The sequence below is a fragment of the Canis lupus genome, chromosome 37 (genome assembly GCF_048164855.1).
Source record: "Canis lupus baileyi chromosome 37, mCanLup2.hap1, whole genome shotgun sequence".
NCBI classification, from domain to species: Eukaryota; Metazoa; Chordata; class Mammalia; order Carnivora; family Canidae; genus Canis; species Canis lupus.
In genome coordinates this window covers 6,769,411-6,782,294 of record NC_132874.1, presented here as the reverse complement: position 1 = coordinate 6,782,294, position 12,884 = coordinate 6,769,411, and the positions used below count along the sequence as shown (strand labels likewise).

The 12,884-nt window shown below is 40.9% G+C and overlaps 1 protein-coding gene across 9 annotated transcripts in view; it reads left to right on the top strand.

The window, feature by feature from the left end:
- The window catches only part of CDKAL1 (CDKAL1 threonylcarbamoyladenosine tRNA methylthiotransferase), a 663,683-nt gene that overhangs the window by 603,605 nt on the left and 47,194 nt on the right, over positions 1-12,884 (top strand). For all 9 annotated transcript variants that reach the window (XM_072813956.1, XM_072813952.1, XM_072813953.1 and 6 more), the window contains 2 exons: positions 480-563; positions 3,477-3,641. In XM_072813956.1, coding sequence (XP_072670057.1) covers positions 480-563; positions 3,477-3,641 — 249 coding nt within the window. The remainder of the gene's footprint in view (positions 1-479; positions 564-3,476; positions 3,642-12,884) is intronic.

Genomic DNA, 12,884 nt, shown 5'->3' with positions numbered 1-12,884 from the left:
AACTTAATGACTAGTTTTTGAGGCACTTTCTTTAGCGTTACATCCCTCATAACTCAAATTAATGTTTATTACTACTCTTTCCTATTGCCAAAATATTTTCATGAATTTGGATTAGAAGCAGCTTGTTCTGGCTTGTTTTGCAACGTTGCTTCAAGAAACCAAGTGATACTTAGAAGATTTTTATATGTCTTCGAAGCTTTAATTATCTTATGTTGAAGGAGGAAGATAAGTTTTGTTTCATAGTTGTGTAAGAAAATAAGATTTCATGCTATGCTCATTTTATATTAGCACATAGATAATAATGTCTCTTGGGGAAATTTGAATTCCTAGTTCTTACATTAGCTATTAAGTAACTTGCAATTGAGAGTCTACTTTGAATCCAAGAGGACACTGCTTACTGACCCACGACTCTTTGGGCTGGCATTTTTGGTTTGGATTCTCCGGTGTTTGCCCTTATCTTTCCTTTTTTTTCTCCACAGATTGGCGAAAGGCAACAAGTGTTAGTGACAGAAGAATCTTTCGATTCCAAGTTTTATGTGGCACACAATCGATTCTATGAGCAGGTGAGATACACTTTGACCTTCTTAAGCTTTCCCCAAAATCAGGAAAGGCGGTGAGGTAGATCACTTTAAGCAAAAGAAACTTTAGGGAGGTTGTAGAGTCTTGTTCCATCAAGGCTGTTGCAGAGCATCAAGCCAGCTAGGCCACCAGGGGCTCCGCTTCGTGGCTTAGTCTACCAAACACCCCACACAGAGGAGTAAGCGTGTCTTCCTCCTCATGAATCTTTGCTGGGACCAGCCTTAGGCTTTGGGCATCGGGAACAGGTAGTTACCGCTGCCAGAAAGAATTCCCACCGGCTGGCATAGGGGAGGGGAGAGGCCTGTGCAGGGCACAGGAAGGATGTCTGAGACATCGGTGTGGAAGGGCAGGGATTTCCTCTCCTCCCCGCACTCACTCAGGTGGTCAGGCAGTTGCTTGCTTTTTTTAATTATTATTATTATTTATTTATTTTTTTAGTTTTGTTTAGTTTTAGGTTTTTTTTTTTTTTCTTTTTTTTCTTAACTTCCACCCTGGTAAGAATGTTGGAGGCCAAGGGAAAAGAGTCAGTTCTGTGGATTCAACTCAAATCATATGACCAACCCTGGAGACAAGTACAAGGGGCAAAACAGCTTCCCTTTGAGAGCCTTACTGGTGGGCCGCGCCTAGGGACCCCTCTCATGCACAGCCATGCCCTGCCCCTGGAACCTGGCCTGCCAGGCTTCCTTGCATCGCCTGGGATCCCACTTCCCCAGGTCAGGGAGCAGTTCAGAAGTGATGAAAGAAAACTCATTGCCTCCTTCAAGGGCAGTGGCCCCGAAAAGGCCCAGGAAGCAATGGCATCTGCCTTCCTCAATGGGAGACTCCCCTAGGGGCATAGGGATATCCTGATCATTACTGGACCTGATGAACTTATCCTAAATATCAAATGTGTTTCCTACTTTTTTGTTTCTTTCTTATCAGATAAGAAGTGATTTTTTTTTTTTTTTTTTTTTTCTGTGAGCTAGGGCTGAAATTAGAGCCGGAAAAGCCTCTTCAGGGCTGGGTGGGCAAGTCGGGGAAGCCCACTGCCCTTGGGGGGGAAGCCAACGCCCACTGCCCTTGGGGAAGTAGCTGCAGAGATCTCCCTCTCCACTGCACAGGGAATGGTCCCAGCCTGGGCCCTGGAGCCTGGGGAAACATAGGGGGTAGTGTTGAAGGCTCAAACTAAATGCACCCTATCCCACACCCGCAGAGTACTACTGTTGAGGAAGGCTTCCCCAGCACTCCCTGCCAGAGCCACGTCTCTTCCCCATTCTCCATTTCATTATTTGGCCCCAGAGAACCAACCTCTTTGGGCCAACCTGCTCAGCCCTGGGGAGGAACCTGATTGTATTTCGTGGCCTCTTCCCCCTCTGTTTCTCTGCCATCTGGGTTCTTGCCTCAGCAGGGAGCTTTTTTCCCCTGCATTTTAAAGGCGATGGCATGCCTCATTAGCTGTTTCCTCCAATTTAAAGCAGTCCGGCTTTTTCCAATTATTAAAACTGGAGGGGGAAAAAACACTGAGCCCTTCATTCAGATCAAGGCAGCAGAGCTGTATTTCCCCAGAATGGGACCACATCTCCCAGAGATAGTTTACTCTAGAGATTTCTAGAGATTTTCTTGTTTTATTAAAAAAACAAAAAACAAACAAAATGATTTAAAGGGGCTTTCATATTCTGATACTAAAGCTCTTTGCTGGGAGTAATTCACTACCCAGGTGACCTTTTTCCTATGCTTTGATGAGACAGTGTACGCAGTGGTCATTTAAAAAAAAAAAATCAAACCCAGAAAGACCAAGATCCAGTTCTGCCTCCCAGAGAAATTGGCTGTGGAACGCTAGCTCCCCTGATGTGTTTGTCTGTACAACTAAGCATATCAAGGATTTCAGAGGCGTGATTTTTCTAAATAAGATGAGTTCCAGAAGTGAAGATTTCATCTAGGTATCAAAGTATTACTGGATTAGAATTAGTGTATTTATTTTGGATCTTGACTTGAAGACTGGCGAGTAGCTGCAGCAGGAAAACAGAAGTGTGGGGGAGACACACTATGTGCCAAGCCACCTCTGAAGGAGGGAGGCATTTGCTCGATGTAAACAGGTACTTTTACCAGAAATCTCCAGTGGTGAGAGGCTGCTGACAGTTTCCTGTGAACTCACCAAAGCAGCCTTCAGAGCAGCTGATCCTAAGTGTAGGTAGAGGCAACAAACCAAACATATGCATTTCATGACAGAGCAAAGGAGTCATTTAGCTACAAAACAACAAATTTGGGAGACTAAAGGGCCGCTTTTAAATGTTCTTCCTCTGCCCCCTCCGAGTCACATGCCCACGCTCCCACATACACGCGCTCACATACACACGAACCAGCAGGCCTCGTTCTTCTGACAGCTGACTTGGCAGGTATTAAAAGTATAAGGCTTTCATCAGAGTTGTCTCAGTTTTCTTCATTGCCTGGGACAGCCGAGAGCAGAATATCAAAGGCCTGTCCAGAAGTGACTGGCTGAGGGCTGGGGGCTTCCCCCGGGTCTGCCTGCCACATGCCTCTGGACAGCAGGCGTCCCGCCATCAAAGAGCATTGTCTCCAGGCCCGTAGCTCCTCCCAGAAATGCCTTCCCAGCCTACAAGATCTCCAGATCCTTGAGCAGCTGGAAGATAGAGCCGACTGGGGGGTAGGATCTCAAAACAGAAGAAAAGATATTAAGGGACAACTGGAGAAATCTGAATAAAGGATGGACTTCAGTGAATAGAAATAGCTCCATATTGGTTCATGAATTGTGACAAACATATACTCATGTAGGATATTCATAACTAGGGAAACTGGGCATGAGGTATCCAGGAAGCCTCTGCTTTCTTTGCAGTAATTCTATAATCGAAAGTTTATTATTTTTCTTAAATTAAGCCTTTTGAAAATATCTTTTAAAGGTTTTAGTGCCAAAGAACCCCACATTCATGGGGAAAATGATCGAAGTGGACATTTACGAATCGGGCAAACATTTTATGAAAGGGCAGCCAGTATCAGACGCCAAAGTATACACGCCATCCATCAGCAAACCATTAGCAAAGGGAGAAGTCTCAGGTTTAACAGAGGTGAGTAAAAGACGCTTTTTTCTCTACCCTTCTGCTAAAACAGCAGCTGTGGAAGCACAGTGATTCCAGACCGTGCTTCTGTTATCATTTATAGTTCCCTTTTTATGTATGCATGAGGCTTTAATCCCTTCTGACAGATTGCAATCTGAATTAGAAAGATGCATTTTTGCTGATGCCTTAGGTTTGCTTCTCTGCCTGTAGAGGGAATAAGGTGTCCCTGCTTCAATGCTAGAAGCAGAGGGCAAAAGGCATTATTTTCAGGTGTAAGATTGAACACTGAACATCATCTGATCTCGTATGTTTCTGTGTCAGTAGATCCCAAGTGGAAGGGGGGCGGTAAGGAAAGGAAGATTCCCTTGCTCTACAAAGCTGCTTATAATATAGTAAAAACCTACAGTTAAACATGCACTACTACAGCGTGGCAGTGTGGGCGGTTGGGTGCCTTTCTCTAAGGCGTTCATTGAATATTCTGCTTTAGTCATGTGGAGTGAAAATTAAACAATTTTTTTTTCTTCCTCTAAAAAAGTAACCTGACCCTTCTTTTATACCTTGGTGTAAATATGGCTGTTTGCCAACCTCTCTCTTACATTTCATTGAGCTACAGTTGTAAAAGCTGATGGAGTGTGAAATGAAAATGTGTATCACATTTCTAAGCATCATTTGATGGCCTTTCTCCAACACAATTGTTAAGCACTCCAAAAAAAAAAAAAGTATGCAGCAATGACTTCACATACGGAAAAAAGAGAAGCGATATTTATCTTGCCGCACCGTTCCACGATTGTTTAAATATATGTATTATCTTTCTGCTCAAAATAAATTGCAGGGGCATGTTAATTAAACTTTGAGCAGAGTGACAAAGAGGGTCCTGTTATCTATGCTCTCACTTACTGTGGTGATGGACTCTGGTGTCCAAACATGAGTGACACCCCTCACGAGCCCGACAGGTGCATGTGAAGAATCTGCGTACATGGCCATCTGACCGATAGCCTTTGTCAAAACCCTGCCAACTGTGTGCCGTCCTGCTCCACCAGGAGTGAACCCTAATACTTGAGAAGCATAATCATTAATGTTTTGCTGTCGTTAAAAAAAAAAAACAAAAAACTTGAGGTTTGGGATGAATGACCAGGAAGGAACAATAGAATTCAGAATTTAAATTCTGTTACTAGAGATTTGACTTTTGATGTGTTAGCGGATACTTTAGAGATTTTTAAAGGAGGTTGGCTTTTTGTTGTTGCTGTTTGTTTTTCTACAGAGTATGTATTACAAGATTGGCTTTAAGTTGCTGCAGTGAAGAGGATTTCAGAGCAAATGGCAGTAGTGTGCAAATTATTATTTCACAGATTGAATTTCTTCCATGTAGGTCTATTGGAGAAGGATAGCGTTTTGAAACATTACCATAAGCAAAGGGAAGCGATACCCTTCTGTTGATTCCTTAATAATACTGTTGCTACAAGGACAGCCCCATTTAAATTCTGGGGGGCAGCCTCTTCCCTCTCCATTCCTCCCTCCTTCAGCCTAGAAAACGTGTTGTCATCTCTTGTGCCACCAGCCTTCCTGCACATTGGGCTGTCCCAGATCCTAGGTAAGATGAGGAAAGGGTCACTTGTGTTCTGGCCCTCCTGGGTTTCTAGGAGGAGTCTTACCACACTCATGAGGCCAAAGGGTTAGGGTCATCAATTCAGATATTTGCATCAAGGGAAAAATCAGACAAGTCTTCCATCACCGTTTGTGACTTCCTATTGTTAATGAGCCTAGCTTTACACTTCATTACTTGTCAGCTTTTAAAGATATGCTGCACTCAGGGTCGAAAAATCTTCTTCAATGAATTTATCCTGCGGTTAAAAATCTTTTTGCTGATGATAGAAGCCAAAATAAATTAAACAGGAAGAGAACAGCTTCCATCTTTATAGAATGGAGAAGTAGATGGTAGAGGTAATCCTATCTCAGATACTAGAAGCGTGACCTGGGGGCAGACAGACCTGAGTTTGCATCTGGACTTGTCCGTTTACTCTAGCCATGCAACTCCAGAGCTTAACTTACTCTTAATTATCATGGAAATAATAATGTCTATCTCCTAGGATAATTGAAAGGAGCCTGTTTGGTAGTTCCTAGAACATAGTGAACAGCTACCAAGTGGTTGTTTCTCCCTTCCCTTAAATCTAGTTGTATCTAGAAGGAGCAGACCCTGAAGATGACCTGGTACCAACAGTTGTGGCTTTGTTAATTGTTTTAGCCATCATCATGCAGTACACGCTGTACAGGAGTAAGCCTAGGGTGTGGATTTCTGTATTATGATAATCTGTTCAGGGCTAGAGGACCAATTCCACCGGAATGTGTTTCTGCATTTGGTAGGCTTTTCCTTAGTTTTTTTCTAGAATATTGACCTCCACTCTACACTTTGTAAAGAAATCTGACAAGTTCAGAGCATGTAAAGCAAAATATGGTGTTAAAAAATTATTGTCCATGATAAATGCATTCATTACCCTCATTAAGAATTTTGTGATTATTCTGTAGGTATTTAGCCCTATGCTACTTTAGAGTTATCTTGTCTCACTTTAGGCCCTGTTGACATATTCTGATAAAACTGGTAAGTGGTACAACAGGCTGGGTGGGCATCATGAGATCCAGATTATAGCATTCTGGCATTTGCAGTAACAGACTTTGTGACCTTGTGTATATCACTTAGGTTCCCCAAACATCAGTTGTCTCTGAGATCCTGTGATTGAAATATTTTATTTGACAAAAATGGATTGAATGCCTACCCTGTAGCAGGACTTTGAATTCTATAAATATTAATAGACATCAGGCCTTGTTATTTTCAGATAATAATAGGTAAATGCCCACAACATGATGGAAAAGAAAAGCAATAATAAAGCCAGAAGGCTACTATCTTCTACGAAATTATATGCTAGTGAAAACAGCACATAGTAACATCTTTTTATGGTTATTCCTGTCTTCTTTTCAGTTTGGTTGGAGGAATAGAGGATTGGAAGAAGGGAGTAAGAGGAAAGAGCCAAAATTAGTCTGTTTTTAGGGGAAAAGGGTACAAAATGCCACCTGTAAGGTAATAGGGAACATTTCTGAGTAAGTGTCATTTTAAGGACAATTAATTTCAGAAAACGGTTATGTAATAAACAGTAGAAGACATCACAAGTTCAAAGGGATAAATATAAATCAAAGAAAGGGGGAGATTATGAGCTTTTATATGGAAAGTATCAGGGGGCTTTGTTCTTAGGAGGAAGCAAGGGACACAGATTTTCATATATGTTCTCAGATAATAATTCTCAAATGTAGTCTCCAGTCTCCAAGTTAACAAATCAAGGAAGTTGTTAAAAAGGCAAATTCTTGGGATTCAAACTGGACCTGATTCAGAAACACTGAGAGCAAGGTGCAGTAACCTGTTTTCTTAATAAGTTTTCTGGGTAATACTGATGCATGCTGAAGTTTGAAAACCACTCTTCTAAGAAAATGATTCTCAAGTGAGAATGTTTGCTATTTATAAAAAACAGTTTTTAATAGTGTTATAATGCCAAATTTTCACTCCTCCAACTTCAGAAAGTAGCATGAGACAAGCATCCCCTTGGATGGTGGAGACCATCTCATCTATGTATTCATAATTCTTCATAAGTGGGCTGTAAAAACGATTGCAGGAACGTGCAGAAGTTGCATACGTGTGGGGAGGAAGTATTTAGCAAGAGGGGCCAGAGGCATAGGAACTGTGAGAAGAAGCACACTTTTAGGATTTTGAAGAGCCGTGATGTTTTTGCCTTGCCCCCTCATGGAGCCCAAATTTGAACATACCCTGTTCAATATGATGATCAAATTATACAGTTGAAGTTTCCTTAGAAAATTGCTATGCCATCCAGTTGTTTCACTCAAAGGAAACCTGCAGGGAAACAGGGCGTACTATATCACCTGTACCAAATTCATGACCATTTGATAATATGAGAAATTAACCTGAGAGCTGTCATCAAAGATTGGGATCGATGAGTTGTTTTGTTTCAACTCTGTTACGGAAATGTTATATTACAGCATATTTCAAGCATAATACAAAAAAGTAGAGAGAAGAGTATAATACCCTCACATATACCCATCACCCACCTTTAACACCCATAACTTCTTTCTTTCGCACTGAAAATCTCAGTTCCCAGTCACTCAACATCAATACTCACAAGCTTTGTCCTGTAGTACTCACATAACTGTCTAACAATAACCATATCAACACTACCACCAACAGTGTGATTACTGAATACAGAGTTTAGTTGTGGTGGTGGTGATGGTAGTGGTGGTGGTTTTGCAGTTGTTTTTGTTCCTGGGTATATCCTTCGAGGGATGTACAGGTAAATAGTGGTTTCAGAATGTGCTGAAATCATTCCTCTCTGTACAGCTATACCAACACATGACTCTTCTGTTAGCATTTGTTCCACTTTGTTTTCAATTTTTTGGAATTTTAAAAATTTAATTTTGTTTCAGAATTATGTAAAATATTTTACAAAATCAAATCTACAGAAGTATGTTCTGAGAAGTTCACCTTCTGTCTTCTCTACCCTGTTTCTTTTCTTACCTATTTAAAGAATTTTGTTTGTTTTTGTGTTCAGCTTATTCTCCCAATGGTTTACTTTAACAATATAAACAAATACATGTACATATTTTTTGTCACCTCCTTCCTAGATAAATTGTAGACACTTTTGCCATTTTTCACTTGACAGTGTATCTTGACAGTTACTGCCTCGCAGTACATAAAAATTCAATGAATGTTTTTAATGATTTTTGTTAGGCTTTTAAATTAAAATACATGAGCGTCTATATTGTTCTAGCATCTAAGTTGAATAATATCACCCTGTATGAAACCCAACATCTTTTTGGTCAAAGAAAAGATAGACGGAATTACCTCACAGCATTAAGGTGGACAGAGAACCAGTAGGCCAGTCAGAGGTTAGGAGTGGTCAGCCATAGAAGCACAACAAACTGCAGAAGCCAACAGTGGTTATGAACACCTGCATCCAGAAGAGAGGATGCTTTGGCCATTGGAGTTCAAGAACTCTGAAGACCCTCCCTATTTGGAAATGAATGTACCTTAGCCTAGTACCATCATACATTGGATTCACTTACTTCCCTTTGTTGAGTCCATGCTTACCAGTCAGGCTTGTGATTATAATTTGCCTTCCTATGCATATCTGCCTACAGGAAGAAAATAGATTCATTCAGCCCGCTATAAGTGTGCTGTTAATAAATCGGCATTCTGGTTTTGTATGCTGGTCTCCTTTGTCCTCTCTGTATGGTCTTTTCTGTAGGTGAAGGACAGTTTCTGAGCTTTCAAGGTTGTGAGCCAAGCCCTGGGCCCCATTAAATTCCCCAAGGTAACAAATGCCACCTCATGTGACCTCTCAAGAGGTGTCACGGGATTTTTCCTCTCTTAGTACCCATTCTGTCATTGGCTAATATCCCATGCCTACTGCTGTGACTCAAAGCCAACTTCCATGGAATGCTTATTATAGGCCAAGTGCTATGCCAAATATCTTACATGCATTCACTGATAACCCTCTGAGGAAGATACTGTTAGTATTCTTCTTTCACAGATAAGGGAACTGAGCATCAGTAACTCAGTAAAGAACTGAAGTCACAAAATCAGAAGGTGGGAGAGGCAAGCCAGGATTTATATGCAATTCTTATCAACTTTCAAGCCTGTGTTCTTGTTTGTGAATTGTGGTAACATATACATAATTCTTACCATCTTAACCATTTTGAAGTGTACAGTTCAGAAATGTAAGAAGTACTATACATTCACATTAATGTGTGACAAATCTCCGTAACATCTTTCATCCTGTAAAGCTGAAACTCTTTTCTGGTTAAGCAACTCTTCATTCACCCCTCCCCCAGCCCTTAGCAACCACGGTTGTCTTTTCTGTCTCCGGGGAATTTGACTACTCTGGATACCTCATAGAGGAACAATCATACAGTATCTGTGTTTTTTTAATTTCACCCAGCCTAGGATCCTCAAGGTTCATCTACACTGTACCATGTGTCACAGTTTCCTTCCTTTAGAAGGCTGAACAATATTCCATTTTATGTATCCACCACATTGTATCTATCCATTTATCTGTCAATGAATACTGGGGTTGCTTCCACGTTTTTGGCTATTGTGAATAATGCTGGTATGAATATGGTTGTACAAATACTTCTTTGAGACCTTGCTTTCTCTTAAGTATATACCCAGAAGTGGAATTACTATAGCATATGGCAGTTTCATATTTTTAGGAATCACCAAAAATGTTTTCCACAGCAACTATATCATTTCATATTCCCAGCAACAGTACACAAGCCTTCCCATTTCTCCACATCTTCACCAACACTTGGTATTTTCTGGTTTTTCGATAGTGGCCATCCTAATAGGTGTGAGGTCAGGCCTGGGTTTTTTTCAGACCAGGCATATACGACCTTTCCCTTTGGAGTTGCAAGAGTCTTACTGATAACTTCAGGACATTAGTTTTCTTCTATATACCAGTGTGGGCCTATGCTGGATCCAGAGAGAGAGAGAAAATGATGAGAAAATGGGCAGTATTAACTATCTTCTATGTGTTTTGTGAAAAGTGGCATTGGAGTTATCAGCCTGTGTTAGGAAGACAGTAGAATATGAACACTACCACTGCTTTATCAAAGCTAACTAGTTTTACTTCTGATATTCTTTCTCCTTTTGTGGGCCATGTTCTAACAAATCACTTGAATCCTACTATTTCTACAATAGATATTTAAGTCAGAGCTATTTTGTGCCTGAATCAGAAGAAAATTCTCTCCTGATTCTAAACTTATTAGGCAGTGAGTTTTCCAAAATATTTCTCTTTTTGAGTTTATTCCTAGTAGGAAAGTGTTACCTTATTATTGTTGGGTTTTGGGTTTTTTTTAGGATTTTATTTATTTATTCATGAGAGACACAGAGAGGCAGAGACATAGGCACAGGGAGAAGAGGCTCCCTGTGGGGAACCCGATGCAGGACTTGATCCCAGGACCCCAGGATCATGATCTGAGCCAAAGGCAGATGCTTAACCACTGAGCCACCCAGGTGCCCTAAAAGGGTTGCTTTAAAGAAAGAAGAGGTAGGGTGGCTTTGTGAAAAGAGCTTGAGATTTCGAGTCTCTCATGTTTGGGTTCAAATTGGAATCACACTTTCCTCTGGTCTTGGACAACTTCCTTGAATCACAGTTTTCATTTGTAAAATGGAGGATTAAATTAAAGAGGATTTAATCCTTTAGAGAGGATTAAATTACTTATTGTGGACAAAGTGCCTGGTGCATCATAGGTATATTAATCTTTGATAAAGGGATTCAGGAAGTATAGTTCTAAAAATCAGTGATTTCCTGGCTCTTAATCTTTTTTTAACTTCAGTTTTTTCTTAAAAGGTACTTGACTTCCATTGACTTTCACTGTGTAACATTGTAGAGCAGTTAACACTGCTTCTGGATTCTGATGACATGGGTCTGAATCTTTGTTTCACACTTAAAAGAAATGTATGACCTTGGGTAAACTACTCTGCCTCTCTCCACCTCCGCTCTCTCCTCTGTAAATATGAATAACAATAGTACCTACTTCATAGGATTACATGAAAATGGCTTAATGGTCAATAAAGGTTGGCCACTCTTAGTATTATTACTAATTTGTGATACATGCCAAGCAGTGAAGCAGAAAGGGTTAAAAATTGCCCAACCTTTTGTCATTTCAAACGTTGTCATCGGGATTCCTGGGTGGCACAGTCAGTTGAGCATCCACCTCTTGGTTTCGGCTCAGGTCTTATTCTTGGGGTCATGAGATGGAGCCCAGCACCAGCCTCTGTGCTCAGCGTGGAGTGTGCTTAAGATTCCCTCTCCTTCTACCCCTCCCCACTGTGCATGCCGTGCAAGCACACACACTCGCTATCTCTCAAACAAATCTTTAAAAAAAAAAAGTTGTCATCATCAACTATTGATTTCATACAAAATGGCAGATGTAAACAGATAAACTTGAGGCTCTTCCACATAAGGAGAATAACAAATTAGCAGAAAGAGACTTAGTAGCAATTTAATACCATTGACCATGCTTCCCAACAGATGTTTCTTTCTCTTTATGCTTCTTTTTAAAGGACAATATTCTAGAATGGAGAGCTGGACCTCCCATTCTGTTTCTCACAAGCGATGGGCAGGCTACCCTTAGGGTGCCTGGCTACACCTGTTTCTCATGTGTTGAGACTTTGATCCCAACAATGGATTCACTTGAGCAGTTAGATAGCTCGGCACCCACACAGCTGGCTGCACGTGGAAAGGAAGCAGAGGTTTTAAAGGGTGCCATGGTTTGCCTTCATTACCGGACAAAGGGCCGGCAGGATATTCAGGTGTGTTGAGTTTTATGTACAAACTATACGATATTTTCAGAGCTTTGACCCTTACAAAAGCACCGTTACAGTGCTTTCCTCTCCATCTAACATTCATTTCCAAAACCACTGAAGTGAAAGGGTCCATTAGTTCAGGGCCAGATTTGAAAGCACATGGAAACTGCATTCATGAGGTTAAGAAATGGCTTAATAATTAAGTTAAAACAGTTGAAAGTGGATCTAATTTCAAACAGATCAGCTAACCGTGTTAGAAGCAAATGAGGGTGTGTTCCTTCCTATTTTCCTTCCACTCCTGAGATATTGGCTCCAACTCCAAGCAGTTTTTTTAGTTTCTTTTTTTTTTCTCTTTAAACTCTATGTAAAATTGACTTCTTCATTGCCCCTGTGTTCAATTGGTGTCACACACAATGAGAACCATAATCCATTTAACATTTAGTCCATTTCTTTCTTTCATACTGCGCCTAATTAGTTTCTTTTGCCCACCTGGCAGGACCTAGTTGGGTTTCACCATCTAGATACATAGATCTTATTCCATGCTACTGAGCTGTATATTTTATCAGGCATTACAGGTAAACTAGTGTGATTATGTCAGTTCAAAATATGCTTAGTGTGTTCGTGGTACCTTTTGTGTACCTGCTCGTGTACCATCCCAAGTATCGTGAGAGCCACCTGATGCTCAACAATTAGCTTTCATCCCACTTGCATCGCTACTTGTGCAACCACTGACAATAATTTTCCTCCTCCTGAGGCTTGTCGCTGGGACATGCTGAGGGGAATCACATGCATCAAGGAACTAATTGTGCCTTCATAATAATAATAGCTCCCATCCACTGAGCCTCTACTATGAGCATGGTGTTGAGGCTTTTTACCTGGATTTCCTC